Here is a 21,488-nt window from a genome sequence, read left to right as displayed (position 1 = left end):
TTGACAATAAGACAAAAAAGTTATGTTTTTATTAATAAATACCAAATTTGATAAATATATATATTTTAAACAGGGAAAAAACTTTTAAATTTTAGAACTTAAATATTTCAGAAGACACTTAATTGAAACAAAGAACATTTTTTGTCAAAAAAAGGGAAATTTATTTAAAAATTAAATAGGATTTTTTTATTGTGATAACTAAAAAAATTCTGCAAAAGGGGAAGGGGGCAATGTCCTCTATGGTTCCGGCACCATTGGTGTAAGAAGTACATATCCGGGCAAATATGTACGGTTAGTCATAAAAAATATAGCAGGAAAAAAATATTATTTTAAATTAGTTATTGTCCCCTCCATTTTCAAAAACGGTGACGCGAGTCAAGAGATGAACATAATGCACATAAACCCATCAGAATAGGAACTGCTTAATATCCGACACGACTTGTCTGCATATGCACGGAAAAACTCAATAGAATATTAAAGGATCATTATGAATGAAAACAGTATGTAATGTAAAAAATTCAAGCTTAGAGCAAAGTTTATATAACAAGAAATTGATGACACGGAGTCATTCGAATTTTTCTACAGAAATTCGACTTCCTCTTAGTGACGAGTTATAATTGGATAGAGGCCGTCTTATTAGGTATTATTACACATCAAAGTGTCGCCTATATGTTTGACTGTTTGATGTACGAGATGAAGTCGAATTTATATCGAAAAAATCAAGTTACTCCAATGTATCATTTTTTTGTGATATATACACTATATATATATATGTACTTAGCTTTGAGCTTAGATTTTTTATATTTCATAATGTCGTGTTGGACATTCAACAGTCTCTCTTTAAGAGGATGATTTGTTTTTCCTATTGATATGCTTGCTTGTCGCCTCTTTTTAGAGTCTCTTGAGATATATCTATGTTGTAAATGGTGATCAATATATTATGAAGAATGTTATAGATTTAATGTTGTGAATTTAGTTTTCTTTATTTAAATATTTTGTGGAAACGTTAAAAAAGAGAAAATGATAGTTATTCATAAATGAATAGTAACTTATGTAAATATCTAACTAAATTGTGAATCCTCAACTACAATTAAGTATATTACAAATGTTTTAAGTATCTAATTTCTTCGTCAAAATGTCTTGGACTAATCTGGGATATAATACAGAGGATTAAGGATATTGATGCGCGCACAAGATCCCCCCTACTGGATAGAAGAATTATATTTAATTTATACTATGTAGCTTTAAAAACCATTCAGGTATGAATACTTTCTGTTATAATTATTATATACAATACGTAAATAATGTACTAATTTACAAGAAGGGATAAATAGGAATTAATGAGACAACAACTATCAAACTAAGATGATACTAATTTAATTCATCGCATATTTTAAATGCTTAATTTCATTATTTAAGCGACATAAATTGATGTGAGGCTCTCAGTAAGTATTTCATGTTCTGTAATTAGGGATGTGAAAATTCTCAAAATCTACGTGAGCATACATTCTATAAAAAAGTATTTCTTACTAATCTGAAAAATATTAATGCTCTTATTAATTATTTCTCCATATTTTAAGAATTCAAACGTATTCATAAACAAGGTGTGTATTTTAGTATTTATATATGTCGTCTATCAAACTTGCCAACATGTACTTATCTTTTTGATTTACATTGCCAAGGATGTAGACAATTTTCACACCCCTACTTTAATATCAGATGTGCAATATCTTTTAGATAATAATGACACACTCTTGCTGCCATTCATTCTTGTTCAAGAAATCCTCAAATTCTTGCTCTCTCAGCAATTTGATATAATGAAAAATATCTGGTATTTTTGACGGTTTTTCAAGCTTTTTCTGCAAATAAATATAATATATGTTGCCCATCGACACAAAAGTAAGGTAGAATGATTCTTCCCCCATAAATTGAGTGTGGATTACATTCTTATTCTTCAATAACGAATTATCGTCAACTTATATCAACAAATTATTCTTATTAACCTTTGGTTGTGTTGCAATTTTTTTTTAAATATTTAAAGTAGCCAAAATTGATCGTTACAATAAAAGAATGAGAAATTAATAGATTTAATGGTTAAAAGGTGTCATATTGGGGCTAATATAAGTGTCTTTAATATATAAAAAAGGTTCTACACTATAACTAAAATTAATGGACACATCAACCCATCCCTCAAATTTGTAATAATATATATAAGGTAAAAAAGTGGATTTGGAGATTTCTCCATTTCTTGATTTTTGTTCAAGATTGTCTTTACGTTGGGGTATGTCTGATTTATGTAGTTATTTAATATTAATTTCTATCCAACAAAAAGCACACATTTTTATAATATGTATATTCCTCTTCATTATATCCCAGGACTAATATTAAGTAAATTCATATTACGAGCGAAAAATAAGTAAAATTAATAGAGATGAGATAGGAAACTATGTATAAATGATTTAATATTTATGTAAGTATGATTTGGTAGCAGCAATTGTGAATGTGTGTAATAATGAGAAAAAATGAGGCAGTCCCCTTAGAAAAAACGAAGACATACATAGTACAGAATACAACTCCACGTGTTTTCTCGAAGGAATGTCCCAGGACTAGCTCTATTAATTAATTTAGTTAGTGAGTAAGTGAGTATACCACTTACATACAAAGAATAATAACTAGGGTACCCCTGTATGTAAGTATGTAAAAGGCTCTTTATACAGGTCTTGATGATCTATGTAATGATGACAAAAAAAATATAAAATAAAAATATGTAAGGAAGTAGTAAATTAAGAATAATGATGTATGTAAAGGAGATATTTAAAAAAAAATTCAAAGTCTCTTTGTATGTAATTATCCTACCTTAATTTAACTAAAAAAAGTTGCAATTGTAAGTATGTTAACAACTATGAGATTATCCCACTATATTTTTAAAGCCACGTCGGAATAAGCGTACTGTTTGGGGTAAAAACGGATAAATAAAAGAGGATCATTCCTTTAGACATAGAGAAATCTTTTGTAAATATGTATGACATGCAATTACTAAGACAGATCCGTGACTACGGAGTGGGATATTTTTTGAAAAATATATGGTATAGGGGAGGGGGAACGCTACAGCCTTAACCCACCCTTGACTAAAATTGTGTTGTCAAAATGGTCGAAAAGACAGCAAAAATCAAAGGTTCTTGTCAAAATTTCTTCTCATTTTCTTTATCACAATTAAAATTTAACAATATTCCTTGTCTTTGTTTTTTATTTTATTTATGTCTTTCCTACAAAAAATAGGACATAAAAACATTGTGTCAAAATTCAAGCCCATGACTACGGGAATATGCTACAACCCCCTGACTAAAATTTATAGTCAAATTTGTCGAAAAGACAAGACTTTTTGACACACTTTGAAATTACCAATATTCATTATAGTCCATTTTTTATTATTCAAAAAATGTCTAATACATCCTGTCAAACTTCAATCCCATGACTACAGGATGATGCTACCCACTCCACCTTCTCCGACTAAACTTTTCTGTCAACTTTGTCTAAAAGATAACGTTTTTTGTTACAATTTTGAAACATACGAACTTTATCTTTTAAAAAAAATATGTCAAAAGCGTCAAAGTTTCATCGATAAGCCCAGCACCCCACTCCGAAAAATCCCAGATAAGGCCCTGTAGAGTGTACAAATAAGGATTACAATGTCAATACATATTATAATAACTATGCTGTATATTAATTATTATTAACATCCTGGCATGGTTGAAAATTAATATGAGTTGTTACAAAACAAAAGACTCAATCAATCAATGAAGAAGAAGGATGTATGATGATATGATCAGAGTAGTACTAGTACACATTCATAAGTTAATGAAAGAGGGGTGGCGGCAGCAGCAGGGGTGGAATGAATATATAGTGTGTTATAGAGTATGTATATATATGATCCCATGTTAGTATTAAGAATCTTGATTTCATATATAGACAATATACCTATAAAGATAATAACATCTATATGTATCACTCATTTGTTGAATAGGCATATTCGAATAAGTATGTATGTATAATAAATTAGGAGATAGAGAAAGGAAACATCATATGAAAGTAAGTATGTTAATGTATGTGTATCAATGGTACATGTATCCAAGGAGAGAATAACTTACTCATCCTCCCATGGACAGACTTCCGTTGAACTCGTCGTCCATGCTTCAATCTCTCCTGCTCCAACACCCGTTGAATTCTTGTTTTGAGAAGCACCTTCTTCATTGGATGGATTACTTTCTGCAGAGGCTGCATTACCTTCCAAAAGAATCCTCTTGGATGATGTTAAAGAGGGGCGTGAAGGGAGTTGTTCAGTCGTTGTTAATGCTACTGCAGTTGTTATTATCTTTGCAGAAATACACTCCTCATCTTTAGAGATTCCCTCGGACTTGGGATGATTCTCAGAGGTGGAGGTTGCTGTTGGCTCAAAAAGAGGAGGACATTGCTCCTGTGGGGAAGGCGAAATAGGACCTGAGTAAAGGAGAGTTTCAATACATGGATTACTTGTAGTAGTTGTCTTGTTGTTCGTGCTGTTTTCATCTTCGTTCTCTCCGTTGCTCTTATTGTTGTCATCCTCCTCGTTGTTGACCACCCTCAGCACTTCCCCCATTCGATCCTCATTTAGGATTCGAGGAGAGGAAGGTGGAGTGACTGGAGGTCGAGATGGGGTTGCGGATGCGGATGTTGGGAAAATATAATCTGCATCTTCACTCTTAGTTTGTGTGCACTTGGATGAAGTCTCCACAAGAAGATTCTGAGGAGTTGCATGATCTAGAGAAGAATTGGTAGTGAAGGCAGTGGGAGAAGATGATGGAGAAGGAAGAAGAAGAGAGGTATCTTCTTTGGATTCAAGAACCATGTCACTCAGCATGTCTGAAGTGACATCCCCTTGCATATTGTAGGGGGGTCCCTTCGTGTTGGAGGCTCTCGAAGATTTTTTTCTTTTGTTACTTCGACTTTTAGCTCTTTTGGATGTGAGGGACGTGTTGGATGAGGATGGGGAAGGGTTATTGTTGTGATGATGGTGGTGGTGATGGTGATGGGAGTGGTGGTGGGAATGGTGAGGATGGGAATGGGGGTGGGAATGGGAGTGAGGGCTGCTATGGCTATGAGAGGAGGGGGAAGAAGCATGAGCGTGAGCGTGAGGAGGTCCATCGATCAACAAAAGAGTTCCTTCCTCTCCGGCTATGACTGTGGTCCGAGAATCTCTTCGACTCCGATGTGGAGGAGGAGGCTCCGCAGAAACGGACTCTTCTTCTATTGCTGGATCTCCCCAATTAGCTGATGATTCTTTATTTGAAACGTTGGATATGGAGGAGGTCGATGTATTGGTGTTGGTGTTGGTATTCGTATTAGGCAGGGTGGATGAAACATGTGGCGTGGCGCTCGGTAAAGAGCTGGAACTTTTCCTGGGCTCCTCATTCCCTTCCGGAGAATCACTAATCTCTCCTGTTGCACCATGGATGTTGAAATCTTCCAGAGTTATTTTGGTAGCAGAGTCTCTACCTGTTGAGCAGGACCCCACTCCAGTTCCAGTCCCTGGGGGCGCCACAGAAGATATTTTTTTCCTTACTGGTCCGAAGTTAAAAAACCTTGAAAGTAAAGAGAAACGTAGAAGCAAGCTAGTTGAACACGCACGAGTTCTCTTACCTTTTCTTCTGATTCCCGGGATTTACAGCGTTAGCGAGTAGAGTCTTGTAGCTTTCGGATCTAATGAATCGTGGATAGCAGTCTTTCTTGATGAGAAAAGTGTAAACGTGCCCCGCCGTCGTTTCAAACGTAAATCGTGAAGGATTCTTCATTGCCTCTCGTGTAGCTTCCATTGTCTTGCCATCAATATTTATCTCTGCCTTGGCTCCTGGTGATAAGAACTCTCTGAAACAAAAATTAGAGAATCATTACAACTACTAAAGTCTCAAAACTTTTTCCACTTGTCTATCAAAACCAAATATTTATTTCTAGTATAATTGCAAATTTATTTTGATTACATTTAGCTGCAATATGATTCAAAGTGACAAAAGTATATCCATCATCGGATCCGGTAATTGGGGATCGACCATAGCTAGAATCATAGGTTCAACTGTACTTCAGCATAATACTATTTTCAAACCTACTGTCAACATGTGGGTCAAGGATGAGTTGATTGATGGAAAAAGTCTAGTGGACATAATCAATCAAACGCATGAAAACGTTAAGTATCTTCCTGGTAAGTGGATATCAATCTGTATATGTATACATATGTGACTATTACCACGTATTTGTTACCTCCATTAATATAGGAAAGAAACTACCATATAATGTTATCGCCGTCTCGGATATAGTTAAAGCAACTGCAACGGCAGACTTTATAGTATTTGTTTTGCCTCATCAATTCATTAAATCAACTTGCTCTTTACTTAAAGGAAAATTGAAATCCAATGTCAAAGGGATCTCTCTAATAAAGGGTATTTGGTCTCTTTTATCTTCAATCTACATAATATTGAGTTAACATTAATCAAATTAGGATTTGAGAAGCACCCAGAAGGAGGACTCAAATTAATCTCTCAAACACTAAAGGAAACGCTCGATATTCCAATTTCTGTTCTTATGGGAGCAAATATTGCTCATGAGGTGGCAGATGAAATGTTTTGTGAGACCACAATAGGATGTTCTGAAGGAGAAGAAACAGAAAACGTAGGATATACTTCAAATAAATAGATATTCATATGTTCATTTCCCTTCACTTTCTACTTTAATTTCAGATTTATAAGCTCCTCTTTTCAACATCCAACTTTCGAGTTGTTGTCGTCAAGGATGAAACAACAGTAGAGATATGTGGAGCTTTAAAAAATATAGTTGCCGTAGGTGCAGGATTCATTGACGGACTGAAAATGGGGGATAATACAAAGGCTGCTGTCATAAGACTTGGTCTTATGGAGATGATACGTTTCACAGAATTATTCTTTTCAACTCCCGCCTCATCCATGTCCACGTTTTTTGAGAGTTGTGGAGTTGCGGATCTAGTCACAACATGCTATGGGGGTCGTAATAGACGTGTTGCAGAAGCTTTTGTACAATCAAACAAAAGTATAGCAGAGTTAGAGTTGGAAATGTTGGGAGGTCAAAAGCTTCAGGGCCCTGAAACGGCGGCTGAGGTTCATCATATGTTAAAAAAAAGAAATATGGAAGATCAGTTCCCCTTGTTTACATCCGTTTACCGAATATGTGAAGGGAAAATTAAAGTACATAAATTAATTGATAGTTTACGATCACATCCGGAGCATATTGTCAAAGCAGACGCTCATCTTTAAGTTGAAATTTTAAAACAGTTATTCATATGTTGTTTTATATGCTTGTTAGTATTGAATTTTACGTTCATTTTATGGAATTTTAAGAATATGCAGTGAATTACACATTTTATTTTAAGTTACTTACTCCCAGATTTCCTTTACTTTTTTCTTGATACTGGATTCAGAACCTGGTCCCATTCTTAACTCTTGTACAGCCATCCAAAAACGAAGATTTTCGTGACTATATTCTTTTTTCATGTAATTTAGGAGTTCTTGTAAACCTAAGAAATCAATCAGACAAGTACACATCAATTAGTAAATTTAGTAGTTATTTTGTTTCATATGTTAATATTACCGAGTGTATCACTCACGAGATAATCTAAGCCAATGGCCCACTTCTTTACTCTTTTCTCCGTGGGGCACTCCACACTGAAATTAGTTAAATGTTAAACAATATTACTAAGTATGGAAGTAACTGCTGAATATCTTTTATAATGATGATTTGACAAAACTAAGTGTTTCTGTTATATTTTCATATAAATATGATGAAGCAAGAAAATACATTCTTTTTGTTGAAAACTCAGCGTTAGTTAAGTATTTAGATTTATCTATAAATACATATTATGTATAATAGAATACAATGGAAACTTTCAAAGTTTTTTCTCCCTCCTTGCAAAAAGATATTTTTACTTTTTGATGACTTTTTAATTAAATTTATCAAATAGATAAATCAATATTAGTACACCCTTCCTTCTATAAGAATACTTACATAGGTTGATTGAGACACCAGTATGTTTGATCATCAGTAACCCAGGGATTGGAGGGCCCAACCGGACTTAAAAGGGCATCAAATTCAGTAAAAATTTCTGTATATTCTAATAAACCTTCGGCAACGACTGAAACCTTAGCACGACTCATAGCTAAATAGTTTTTCATAAATTCAGCCTTTAATGAAAAAAGAAATGAAAATTATTTTTTAACTATAATTACGTGAGATTGTCAAACCTCTTCTCTAAGATGTTCTCTTGTTCGGCTACGGGCTTTGATTCTTTGTTCACGTGTCGGTACGGGTGATGATTCGACGACTGTTGTATAACCTGGAGGGGGTCGATATACACGCCAATATGCTTTTTCTTGTGAATCTGTTATTATTTTATCTCCTTTTTTACGGTCTTTGGCTATTTTTAACTGAAAATGATTGATTTAACAAATAAAATCTAAGTCGTATTTCACATAAATATACCTGCTCTTCTGCTTGCATCGTAACAAACTCCCATCGACTTGATAGAATTTTCTTAAGGTTATTATAGGCTTCCTGAAGGTGACGAAAGTGTATTAGATATTATGTAGATTATAAAGCATAATACTCACGACTTCATAGTCTTCTAAAGAATGTTTTTGCCTATTACGATGTTGAGATCTCTTGGCTAAGTAGATGGCATACTCAATGTTGTCTGGTGTGTGATTTTGAGATGGCCAATAGTAAGGTGTCTGAAAAAAGAAATTGCATGGCCGCTGCCCAAAAGAGATAACAAATTTTTTTACTTGAAATCTATAAAGAGAGCTATCATCTTTTACAAGAAGATTTTTAAGTTCATTGATGGGAAAATAATAACCAAATTGGCAAAGAAGGTTAGCAAGATGAACTGCTTCCACTAAAAAAAGAAAAAGAGAACATTAAACAGTTTGTTTCAGATATTGTAAATGTGATTTTATTACAAGAATCTTCAATGCTTAGCCGATCCATAAGCCATTCGATCAGATCGTAGCCTAAAGAAATAAAAATGGAAAAATACCCATACAAAATATTGAACAATACAAGATATGAGAACCTTACCCATGAATGCGGCGGGGATTGAGGTTAGAAATAGCTTTTGACTCCGAACAGGCACGCCATGTTCACTATCCTGCATATCACAAACCAAATTCTCGAGCTGGATACATGAATATAATCAATTTATATAAATGAATATTTACGGATTTTGCTAAAAATTGTTATGTTCCCTAGTACTAACACCTAAGCATTTAAATGGATTGTTGCAGCAAAAAAATATAAAAAAATTAAAGTACTCCACCCAAGATAACGGAAATAAAAAGTAATAACTAACTGCTCTTTAGCATGCAATCAGTCGTCAATTACTTCAAATGAAGTATGTACACAATAAATTATAATCTTACCTTGTCGAAGACAGCTGGTCTCTGAACAATTTTGGTGTGTGAATCATGCTTGGTACGACTGTCCATACTGCGAGCAAGGGACAAGTCGAAAAGGGGTTAGCCGCCAGGATAGTTGCGGGTGGCAGGGGGTACCATGGCGGTGCAACGTCTTGTTTGGCTAAGCTCTGAGCACCAGATATGGCCGGAACGAGTGAAGATTAAATTCAATCAACATTTGGCCAATCTAAAAATAAACAGAATGAGTGTTTTTTAAAACCATGAAAATATATGTATTAAATTATAATTATTATTATTCAACTTTTATAATACTCTAATCGTGTTCAATGTCACGTAGATGGGTAAACTATTAAATAAAATATATATATATTTGCACACACGACATTACCATGAGAGGGAGTGTCAATGGGCAATCTGTCATACTCATGTACAATGCAAATTATAGTTGTCAAAAATGGGTATTTGAGAAATTCATTTCAGGACGATGGAGCGTATTTTGGATCAATTCAGTTGAATTTTTATTGTCAATACTAGAACTGATTAAAAGAAGAAAAATTAAGTTGAGTTTAAGGACTGATATAGAAGGACTAAACTGGATTTGGCCAAGACTCAACTGAACGGGAATGCATTCTTCAGTCCTAAATAAGGACTGGCACAAAACAACCAGAAATCATATTTTGTATTTTCATGTTGATGTATCAAGAGGGGGAACACTAGGATGCTAATTTTGTCCATAATAATAATTGAATACATAGTTTTATGTTGACCCTCCTCAACGAGGATATACATGGTTTTATCTCTATCCCCTCGGAGATAATTATTCATCATAAACAATACCTAATAAATCGCCACTCTTCATAAAAATAAGTAGAGTAATCTTGTCTTTACGATAAAAGTGAATGGAGCTAAGTGAATCATTCTCAAAAAAGAAATCAATTACATATATAAAAAAATAGACATTTTAAAAGTGTTTTATATGTGTAGGGACTTATAAGACAAGACAGGTTTAGATCCCTTTTTTATATTATTGTAAGAACATTGAAATACATTTAGTTTATCTATACAAGTCTACTGGGGGAGTACCTTCAATGGTAACCCCGATTTTAACTGCAAAATGCATTCTACCTGAGTTCATTTTCAAATCTCATAGGGTATATGAGTATTCTGACAAGCTGTTTCTGTGCTGCCATCCCATATGCTAAGAGACGTATCTTCCGAAGATTTGACTTCTTCGTATGAAAATTTAAAATGTAAAGTCCTGAAACAATGGGGCATTGCAACTCAAGAAAGGGTAAGAATGGCCATTCTCTCGGACAAATTGAAGCTCTGAACCCCAAGTTCTTCGTCCTTATTTGACACAAATTATATTTATGTCAATAGACAATTTTTCCCGAACCCACCCCAATTTCCAAATTAAAAAAGACGATGATAAAACCCTCTCAAAACGAACTACCCTAATATACATAAAAATACACATATTATGTGTCCATTCAACTTTTCATCATTACACTTCAAATTATACTGGTTTTTTTTTTGTTTATAAACATGTACGTATATTCAAATATAGACATACAATGTAGTAAGTATTAACGGTTCTACATAAATTAAGTATGGCTGCTAAATAAATGCAAACTCACATCACTTTTTTCAGTAATGTTTATTACCAACTTTTATGTCATAAAAAAACACTTATTTAATGAATATTCTATACTACTCTACATTTATCAAATTAAAATATATTTTTTTATGGAATAAGATGAATCCATAAACTCTATTAACTTATTCAATGTACATAAGAGTTTATATGTGTAGGGCGGACATAACACTTATTGTTTGATAAGTGATAAAGATAACAACTAGTGTTGCAGGGGCGTCCACAGGGGTGGGCTGGAGCCCCCTAAATTAAGGAATTCTTGCCTTTTACTAGAAAGTTTAATATTTGAATTTTTTTTTCAAAAATTTAATTTTTTGTAAATATCTATGGATTTTTGAACTTTTATTCAAAAAAAATTTTATATTTGAAATTTAACTTTTTAATTTTTGAGAATAGCTATGGACTTTTGAATTTATTTTTTTTCCCCAAAAAGTTTAATTATTTGTAAACAGCTGTGGATTTATGATTATTTTTTTTGAAAAATTTATTTAAAAATAATCCAAAACATAAGCCCTCCCAAAAATATAATCCTGTGGACGCCCTTGCATTGGATCCACAGATTCAACCAATATGAATCCCCGGTAGTAAAAGACAGTGATGGGTAAGCTAACTTATCTTTTTAACTGGTTAAGTTAAAGTTAATTATTATTTAATTTTTAATAACTAGTTGAGTTAAAGTTTATTTCGATTTCTATAAAAATTAAGTTGTTAAGTTAAAGTCAATTTCGAGTTTAATTTTATTAACTAGTTAAGGTTAAGTGAATTAACTTTAGAGTAATTTAATTTAAATTAACTTACCTAACCTAGGTTAAGATAATGTTAATTTCGATACCAAAATATAACTATTTAAGTTAAAGGGAATTGAGAAATTTACCAAAACTACATAATAAAAATTATTCTCTCGGTCTGTCTGAGATTTTCTCAACTTCCAATTGAACGATCAAGAAAAAAATACATATTAAAAACTCCCAACAACAAGCGAAAAAGCCAGAGGAGACTAATGTGGAATGAAGCACGTTCAACGACGTCTCTGCAGATTTTCACTTAAGCTTTAACTTAATTAAGTAAGGTTAAAGTTAAGAGAATGCAGTTTAAAAAATTTACCACCTAAGTTAAAAGTTAAGTTTAATAAATAAAAAATTAAGTTGTTAAGTTATAGTTAAAATAACCCTGTTTAAATAATTAACTAGTTAAGCTAAAAGTTAATTAAATTATCAAAGTTAAGTTAAGTGGCATTAACTTTCTTAACTCTGGTAAAAGAAACGAAAATGAACGCGTTCAACCTGACAGTTTGAAGAATGTTTAGGAGGAGAGCAGCTTAGCTGTCACAGCGTTTCATTGCTGCGAGAACCTATGAGATGAAAGAAATAAACAAAAGCCCCACTCCTATCTAACCCTATAATACTAGAAACAATTAAGCGAAGGCTCAATCACACCCGCTACAAATGGGGTGGGTAGAAGAACTGAGAAATTACTAAAGTGACATAAGAAAAGTTTATAATTCCATTTGTCATATTTTTATGTAAAAAAAATATTTATTTAATTTAAATAGTAAAAAATATAACTTTATTAAAAGACTCAGCCCTGAGAAACTTATAAATCACATTTTTTAAGAAATCATTTAATTCCAATATCAAGCCTATCACATGCCTCTTTGTACATATATAAGTATATATTTGACCATTTGAATCTAATAAATGTGTGTTTTTTTCACTAAAATATGACAAATGGCTTTATAAATCTATGTTATGTAATTTCTCAGTTTTTTCCCCCATTTGTAGGGGGCGCGCTTAAGCCTTCGCTTACAAGTTTCTAGTATTATATGATCACGAAATCATACAGGAATGAATTACAGCGATGTCGATCCTTTATTCTACTCCATGTCCAATTAGAACTTCCAATTATAATTCCCCAACAAATCCTCATAGTTAATCTTCATCTTTCACACACTAGTGATTATTTTATACTGTTTGTTCTCTCTTCAAGAATGAAAGAATAATAATGACAGGTTTGGAAAAATTATAATTTAATATATTATAAAAATATATAATTATATGTTCTACCTCCAACGATAAACTTCAGTTATCTTTTCTCTCGAAAGAGTTTATGTTGAACAACTCAAAGGACTTATTTACTAATTACGTCATTTCAGCTATTGTAGTTACCATAAAAGACTGATAAGGATCGGTCCTCGGACTGATAAATTTTTTTAGGAACGGACTTATAGGCTTGCATTCTTTTTAGACCCACCCAACTCTACCCAATATATAGCAGCAAACAAGATCTTTTTCAAATGACAATTATTGGTCCATAGAGGGGGGTTGAAGGAGAGGTAGCTCCTCTCTCCCCACCCCCAATTAAGGGATTTTTGATTTATACCAGGATTTTTTTTTTTCAATAAGTCTTTTTTTTTGTCAATAGCTATAGATTTTTAATTTTTTTTCCAAAAATATATCTTTATTTTATAAACTTTTTTCCAAAAAAAATAATTTTTCTGAATAGCTATAGATTTTTTAATTTTTCAATGTTTTTTCAAAAAAAAATTAAAAAACCAAGCAAAAAATATAAATATAAATTTATATATAGTCCTGCAGACGCATACAAATACAAAAATTGCATATATCTAGGTGTATACGAATAAAAACACGGGTTCGACAATAAAGAACAGGTAGCAGCAATATTGTATTTATAATACATTACTCATTGGGAAGCCTTAATTATTAAGTACTATGATAAAGAAAAAAATGATTGCTAGTATGTAAATAACATAATGAAATAATTTATAATCTATTTTTTGCTCCTTATCAATGTACAGTTATTAATATACATACATGTACACTGAATGGGTAGAGCTGTAAATTGTAAGTATTGTCCGCATGTAAAAATAAAAGAAACCTAAAAATGTCATGGTAATCCTCACAATTTACGGGGAGGTTGGAGAAAAACAGCTAAGCTGTCATGACGTTCTATTAGATAAGCTACACGCAGCTATGACAGGAATGAAATAAACATAGGTCCCACTCAGTATGTAGCAATGAAATAGGCAGGAATTACTCTAATGTTAATCCTCAATTATACTCCGAGTGCAACAGAGATACTCCCCAATCAATCTTCAGTGTTACTCTTCATCGTCTCTGAGCACAAGCACTCTTGGTGACACCGATTGTAAATCCGAAGCATTTTTTAGCGTGTAAGATTTTTCTCTAGTTTGTAACTTGAACAGTATTTTTTACCTATAGAAAGTTGTTTTTACTATTCCTTCATTTTTGGGGAGAAAACAAATAATTGTAAGTATACAGTGTAACCAGAAGTCAAAGTTAATAGAAATACAAGATTATGCCATAATGTATGTAATTGGGCTGGCAAGAATTTTCAATGTGATGCACCGTACCTACTGCTGGATACGACAGAAAGATAGTACATCTACATCATTTACATGGTATAACCATGTATGTATTTCTATTGACCTGGACCACGAGTACGTGTGCTCATGATGGAGTTATAAGTGTAAATCCCAGTCGGACTTAATCTTCTAAATAAATAAAGCAAAGTTTGCTTGTATGAATGTCTGAATATAAGACAACAGGTCAGCGAGTGCATTTGATATAGTGCTCCATGATGTATATAATAAACATGTTTTGATCTAAGAAATAACAATGGAGTCGTATTGATGAAATATTATAGGTTTGTACATATAGCATCGAACGTATATACAGGGTGCACTGTATAATATGCTCCCTTATGTAAAGAATATAAATATGTTTGATATAAAAGATAATAATGGAGTCGCATTAATCAAATATTGCACGGCGTGTGTGTATAACAAGAGCACTGTTTCTGATTGTTTTTGTGATTTGTCTCTTATGTATATGAATCATAATTCAAGTGCGTATATGTTGAGATATGAATAAAATATAAACTCGGGTATATTAAAATGATTTTTTTATATTAATGATAGATTTTGAGACTTAATTACACAAGAGTCATCCCAACAGATTATTTTTTCCAACTGAAACTGCAGTTTAATAGAAATACTAGGTTATGTCAATAATTCAAAACGAAGAGTAGCCTTAAGGATTTCTTGGGGAATTATCTTCTAGACTATTAGAGAAAAATGTATCTTTTAGCCAACGTCTAGTGATGCAGGCTACTACCGTTAGTTTATAATAAGTAAAATTTAAAATCGCATGCCGGCATATTATTTAAGTACATACATATAGTGTTGTGGTATCCCCTATTTATTCGGTCCATTCTAGTCTTAGGAGCAAATTTTGTAAGTTTTAGGACTGAACCGGACGGAACTACAGTTTTCAGTCCGAAATAAGGACCGAGACAACATTATATACATACACTTATTAATAGAGGGTTTCATATAACTCTTTATTACATAGCCTTATTCTTCACATTTAATTAATTAAGTTTCAATGTAATATTTATTATCCTATTAGATGACACAGTTGAATAATAGTAACGACAAAAAAAATAACGATAAACTAGGGTTGTATAATCTATCGGTTACAAAATTATAAACTCCCTCCTAAATTTTCAGTACGACTCCGAACCGAACGCAAAATCCGTTCCAATTAATAATCTTTGCTAAATTACGTCATCGTAGATCAATCTTCTATCATTTTAATACCTTATTTAGACTTTAATTAGGCCCAAATTAAGAATAATGGCAAAATATTTACGAGTTATATAGATTCTTAAAGTTTTACTGAACTAATTCAAATGGTGAACTGAGATCATTAACAATAATATTAGTGAAAATTATGCCTTGTAGAGGGCACTTAAAAGTATGGTACGTTTTTCAAGGACCGATAGTAAGTCAAATATTAAGGACTAATACTAACCTACAATATAATAAATAATATATCATACGACTTGAACAGTAATATAATGTACATAAGTAACCAAAGAATGAATATGAATAATCCATAATGTTTTAAATAAAATATATCAATTTATCAGTTTTTTTATTACGACGATCAATTGAGGCTAATTTAAGTGCAATTTGTGACACACCCAAAGGAATAATACGAATAATTTGTTGATAGAAATTGACGTTAATACGTCATTGAAGAATACAAATATAATCCACTCTCAATTTTGATAAAAATCTTTATAGCCTGTTTTTGTATTGACGGGGCACAAATTAATTTAAGGATCATGAAGGTGCCCCCATTAAATATGGTATACATATATATATTACAGACAATGTCAGGGGATCCTCATCTATTATAGATAACACAAGGAGGTTGTATTCAATCTAAATGACATGTTAAGAGATAATATATTTATATATTTAGGGAGAAATCGACTTCATAAATATATTTTGCTCAATTATTCAAATAATCTGATCTGCCAATATGCTAAAAACTCTAACAATTTGAAGAATTTTTGAGAGAAGATCCGCTTTGCTGTCATGACGTTTGATTGAATTATCTGCAAGAAGCTATGAAATGAAAGAAATCGAAACAAACCTCATTCTGTATCTATTGATAATGTAGCCAGGGATTATAACGATGCCAATCCTGAATTCTACACTTATAACCACGCAAAAAAATCCTCAAAATTATGTTTGTCATTCACGCACTAGTGATTACTTCACTATTCTATTTATGTTATCTCTTCAAGAATAATGATAACAGCTTTGGAAAATAAAAAAAAATCACCTTTTTAGGTTCCAACTATAAAATTTGCTCCCTCATCCATTACCATGCATAAATACAATTGATATAAAGATGAATCATATTAACTTGCTCTTGTGGCAATGGCCTTCATTTGTAGGTGTATGATTCATTGTTAAAAACAAGAAAATTGTCTAAAAGCTCGTGAACATACATTTAAAAAATAAAAGTATATGTTGGTAACTATCAAAGTATTAGTGGATTTGTTAATAATTTCTCTCCATTTGGAAAATTCAAAAGTATTAGGGAGCAAAGAGTACTATAGTTAGTGATGTAAATCCTGGGAATTTTTTACCTGCCCATTTTTTTAGGAATTGTTAATCTGACGAACGAATTTTCTTTTCCTTAGGTCTTGTCATAATTATTTAATTCCTGAGTAGAACATTTGTGGGTGCTCATAAAAGACGGAGCGTAACCCTGAGGATTTGTTGCTGAGCTATAATTGTAAGTCGCTGTTGGACTCAGAATAAAATTTGAGATTGACATCTAAGTAATTCTTGCCAATGTTCTTATTTATTTATGTGCTTATAGTGATCCCTGTCAGCAGATATCGTCTATCAAAGTTGCCAGGATATATCTTTCTTTTTGATTTACAATCGAAAGGATTTAGACATTTTTCACATCCGTATACATAGTATGTCCACACCACTTAACATATGTCAGGGCCGTTATCAGTGATGATATAACGGTATTGATAATTTTTGGAATAAGCCCCCCCCCCCTAAATTATGAGAGCTAGCAACGCCCCTGGCCGTTATTAAGATTTTTAAATTGACAAAATGTTTTTTACACTAACTTTAATTTTATAGGAGCCGGATTTGCCATATATATATATTTTTTTATTTGCCAAATGATCTTTATTGAAAGATCATTATAGTTTTTTTAGAAAACAAAGTTTGGCGGTTTTGAAAGAAACCATATCTTTTTATCACAAATGTAAAATTTGAATATTAATTATAGCAAAATTTCACAAATAACCTTTTTTTATAATTTTGTTTTACAAAATGAAAATTATTCATTTCAAAATATTAACAAAGGATATGTTTTTTTCAAAATTTAAGAACAATATTTTAGTCAGGGGAGTGTACCATCATGCCGGGAGTTACCGGCCTGTATGGAATATACGGACTTGTCCACAATATATTAAAAGATTAAAGAATGATATGGTACTTACAAAACGACTGTCATTTCATGATAATTTAATTAACACGTTGCGTGTTAGGGTCACTAGGGACGTATCTCCTGCGTTTCGGGAGTTTACAGGTTCCCCAATGTCAGTACTCGTAAATTATTGGAGGTAGTACCCTAATCATGGAATTTTGAAATATACTGATGATTTTCATTCACATGTATACTCACTATATTTTAAAAAAACGGTGAATAAATTAAAATTCTCCCGTTTATACAATGTCGTTTGAAGTTAATTTAATTTTTGAAATGACCCACCGGTGGGACACCCGCACTCTATTTGAGGAGACAATGGCCTACCGGTGGGTCACTGCGCACGCAACGTGTTAAATTAAGAAATTCAATACATAAAATTTTACCTTATTGAGTTGGTACAGAGCCCTGCCAAGGCGCATATTTTCAAAGATTTAGCGAATCAATAACATGACTAGGGGATCATTTTTGTAATTTTTTTTTTTAATATAAAAAAGTCTTTGATTAGGAACACTCCAGACAAACTACAAAAGTATCACTCTACATTGTGCACAAAAATGAATTTAACTATATAAATTTCCTCAATGAACACACTAAACAAGTCTAGTGATGAATCCTCCTTCAACTGAGACTAGACAAACAGAACTGCTTCACGCAAAAGCCTCAGCAGCTGTAGTTACATAGAGAAGTTATAGTAAAGAATCTTTCAACAAAAAAATTATGGGATTGTCATACTTATTAGGGCGAATATTATTACTTGTACTTAAACCGTTGTTATATGATGTCTAGGCGTGCGCATTGGGATATTTTCCCAATACAAAAAGCAGAATAATGAATGCCTTAACGCCACAATTTAAACAAAAAACAAAAAAACGAGAGAATAGAAGGAGAGAATGGAGAGCAGGAGGCCATATTGATTTCTTCTTCCTTTTCTTTCCTTTCTTTCTCCCTATTATATTACGTACATACTCTCCCTCCCTCGTCCCGATGAAGAAAAAACCACCTCAATCCCTCTCGAAAAGTGGATAGACACGATTCCATTTCATATCAAATGACCTTTTATGTAAACAAACCTATCCTAAAGAGGAGATTGTACAGACTCCAGAAATCATGGAAGCGTCAGTGAAAATCTCAAAGGATAAATAATAATTCATACAAAAAGTTGTCAAGTGGCTTTCTTGTTAGATATGAAATTAATATTAAATAAATGAAAGGAGGAAACATTGAATCGAGTAAGTTGAAATTAAGGTGGAGATAAGCATGAGTTCACTTACATGTAACCCGAGGCTTCGCCCCTTAGATCGTTGAGGATCAAAGTCAAGGAGAAACCCTTTGAATGAGAACGAATCCGTGAGGGGTTTTCTGAAAAATAAAATATAAATTTGGGAGATCACGAAGGAAATGTAATTTTTAAATGTAATACACTCTCAATAATGAATCTATCAATTAATCACAGCAATGCACAGACTCTTAAAAAGAATACACTGGATATTATATTTAAACTGATCACAATATTTTTCTCATTTTGAACAACAGCAAAAAAAAAAAATAACTTGGGAGTACTTTGAAAGGGATTCACTCGATGGAGGGGAATCCGGAGAACAAATAGAGATGCTCTCCAATCCTGAAGAATCGTATAGGTATCTTTGTGGCTTCGTAGCAATTTATTTATTTATGTAAATTCATATTTTTTTCTTCTTAACGTTGATACTTTGGATTTTCATCGCCATTCGGAAATTAGAATAGCAAAGTTGGCTGGTAGTTATTTCAATAATAATAAAAAGGGCATAAACTTTCTACATGGCCGGGGAATCAAAGAACAGATTTATTTGCGCATGCGTGACTTAGATATAGACAACAAACACACAAAGAGAAGAAAAAGAAACCTTCTCTGACTATCAGTACAGTTACTCTCTCTCTCTCTCTTTTGTTCTTTTCTCTTCTCCCTCAGCTCACTCACTCACTTGTTAGTTGGCTCTTCTTTTCTTCCTTCCTCCTGGTGGTGGAAGTACCAGAGAGGCAGACTCAATGCAATTTCTCTTTCAGAGAAATATTCATTAATTAAAAGCTCTTTAAACCCCTACATAAATCCACATCTGGAGAAAACACTCATATGCATTCAGTTTGAATAACAGTACATTTATACTGGGTGGATGAGGTTGAGTGGGATTAAATGGTAAGAGAGATATTATATTAAGAAATAGGGGAGTAAGATGATGAATTTTCTAATTTGTAATACTAATATCTAAAGAGTTGGGTAAAAGAGAGAACTTGCACGATGAGTAATGACTAATGGTGTTGAAGAGGAAGAAGAGAAAGCCTATATATGTATATATAATAAAATTTCTTAAAACTATGAATTAAAAGTAAATCAATATCTTCCCATATTACACAAAATCATTACAAATGTAGATATTATTATATCGTTAATACGTGCTCTTTATAGGAGCTACTAGGGTGGACTTACCCAGGCTTGGATCCCTTTGAACACTATTTCCGTTTATCTGTTCATTTTTGTTACATTTCTGAACTTAAAGGTTCAATCGTTACTTTCTTTCCATTCATCGTTTTTTTTTAATTGAAAAGACGACCTAACTATCATATTTTGAAATAATTCAGTTGGCTACGAAAAAACGAGATGCCCGTTTTGACGTACAAAAGATAAATGTCAATTAATCATTTGACATACTTATTCCTTCACGATACCCTCAGTACCCCTTAGGAGGCAAATTTTGTTTTCTTATAGACGACAAATATTACACATAGGCCTCGTTTTGCCATTTGGTTTTAGGTTTGGTCTTTGGATAAAATATGTCCTTGGAGAAAAATAAAAAAGGATGAAAAAAATGAACGGCTAAATTAACACTGTTCAAATATTTTTCCATGTTTAGGCACTCAGGCGTTAAAAAATGAAAGGCACTTATTTTCCACTCAATATCTAAGCCAGGATTTATAATCAAACATAATATATGTAGAGATCGTATGAAAAATGATCTGAACATAATTATAGTGCCCAATTTATATTAAGTTTTGACATATGTATTCCGTTCATTTTTGAACACATGAGCGCCTGAACGGGAAAGGTATTTGAAGAGTGTTAATTTAGCAGTTCATTTTTTCGCTTTGTTTTAATATTTCACAATTTTATAATTTTACCGGACGGTGTAAATAAAGGAGGGAAGGGGCGGGGTAGATTAGGGATCCAGGTCCGCTACTAAACTTGTTGGTACCCAATAATATGATAACTATAATATTTCTTAAGCAAGGGTTTCCCAAACTTTACTATGCTATGGCCACCCTACAATAATAAATTTTTAGCTGAGGTCTCCTTTAAATAAAATATGTGTACTATTTATTTGTAGACTGAAAGCAATTCTCAATTATCAATATTCCTGCCCCCCTAGCCTCCCCTCATGACCCACTTTGAAAATCATTGCCTTAAGTAAAATTAGTTTTCGTGACGTTACCCTGTTGGAACTTGGGATACTACGGACTCTCCGTATAAGAAAGCTG

General features: G+C 32.6%; 2 protein-coding genes across 10 annotated transcripts in view; one reads left to right on the top strand and one right to left on the bottom strand.

Moving 5' to 3' along the window:
• The window catches only part of LOC121121926 (uncharacterized), a 30,447-nt gene extending 10,428 nt beyond the window's left edge, over window positions 1-20,019 (bottom strand). For 2 of the 9 annotated variants that reach the window (XM_071889912.1, XM_071889914.1), the window contains exons 1-15: window positions 19,539-20,019; window positions 19,250-19,337; window positions 9,474-9,696; window positions 9,133-9,229; window positions 9,015-9,065; window positions 8,841-8,950; window positions 8,667-8,786; window positions 8,539-8,610; window positions 8,301-8,483; window positions 8,065-8,240; window positions 7,651-7,724; window positions 7,441-7,576; window positions 5,677-5,901; window positions 4,149-5,618; window positions 2,857-2,949 (exon numbers count right to left, since the gene is read on the bottom strand). In XM_071889912.1, the coding sequence (XP_071746013.1) occupies window positions 2,925-2,949; window positions 4,149-5,618; window positions 5,677-5,901; window positions 7,441-7,576; window positions 7,651-7,724; window positions 8,065-8,240; window positions 8,301-8,483; window positions 8,539-8,610; window positions 8,667-8,786; window positions 8,841-8,950; window positions 9,015-9,065; window positions 9,133-9,229; window positions 9,474-9,539 (2,805 nt within the window). In that variant the 5' untranslated portion in view covers window positions 9,540-9,696; window positions 19,250-19,337; window positions 19,539-20,019 and the 3' untranslated portion in view covers window positions 2,857-2,924. Of the gene's footprint in view, window positions 1-2,856; window positions 2,950-4,148; window positions 5,619-5,676; window positions 5,902-7,440; window positions 7,577-7,650; window positions 7,725-8,064; window positions 8,241-8,300; window positions 8,484-8,538; window positions 8,611-8,666; window positions 8,787-8,840; window positions 8,951-9,014; window positions 9,066-9,132; window positions 9,230-9,473; window positions 9,697-18,361; window positions 18,835-19,249; window positions 19,338-19,398 lie in introns of those variants that run through there. The other 7 variants (XM_071889910.1, XM_040716919.2, XM_071889911.1 and 4 more) reach the window with 5 other exon arrangements.
• LOC121121928 (glycerol-3-phosphate dehydrogenase [NAD(+)], cytoplasmic) lies at window positions 5,901-7,435 on the top strand. The gene is made up of 4 exons (XM_040716920.2): window positions 5,901-6,232; window positions 6,306-6,470; window positions 6,530-6,699; window positions 6,768-7,435. The coding sequence occupies exons 1-4, from the start codon at window positions 6,028-6,030 to the stop codon at window positions 7,314-7,316; spliced, it is 1,089 nt and encodes a 362-aa protein (XP_040572854.1). The 5' UTR covers window positions 5,901-6,027; the 3' UTR covers window positions 7,317-7,435.
• Window positions 20,020-21,488: the final 1,469 nt, after the last annotated feature.

The sequence above is a fragment of the Lepeophtheirus salmonis genome, chromosome 7 (assembly GCF_016086655.4).
Source record: "Lepeophtheirus salmonis chromosome 7, UVic_Lsal_1.4, whole genome shotgun sequence".
In the NCBI taxonomy this organism is placed as follows: domain Eukaryota; kingdom Metazoa; phylum Arthropoda; class Copepoda; order Siphonostomatoida; family Caligidae; genus Lepeophtheirus; species Lepeophtheirus salmonis.
Note: the sequence above shows the minus strand (reverse complement) of the source record. Positions and strands in the feature narration are given on the sequence as shown.

Coding starts and splice junctions, on each gene's coding strand:
- LOC121121928 (XM_040716920.2), top strand. CDS start 6,028: ATGATTCAAAGTGACAAAAGTATATCCATCATCGGATCCGGTAATTGG. Junction 6,233..6,305: donor AAACGTTAAGTATCTTCCTG/GTAAGTGGATAT, acceptor CCATTAATATAG/GAAAGAAACTACCATATAAT. Junction 6,471..6,529: donor AGGGATCTCTCTAATAAAGG/GTATTTGGTCTC, acceptor TAATCAAATTAG/GATTTGAGAAGCACCCAGAA.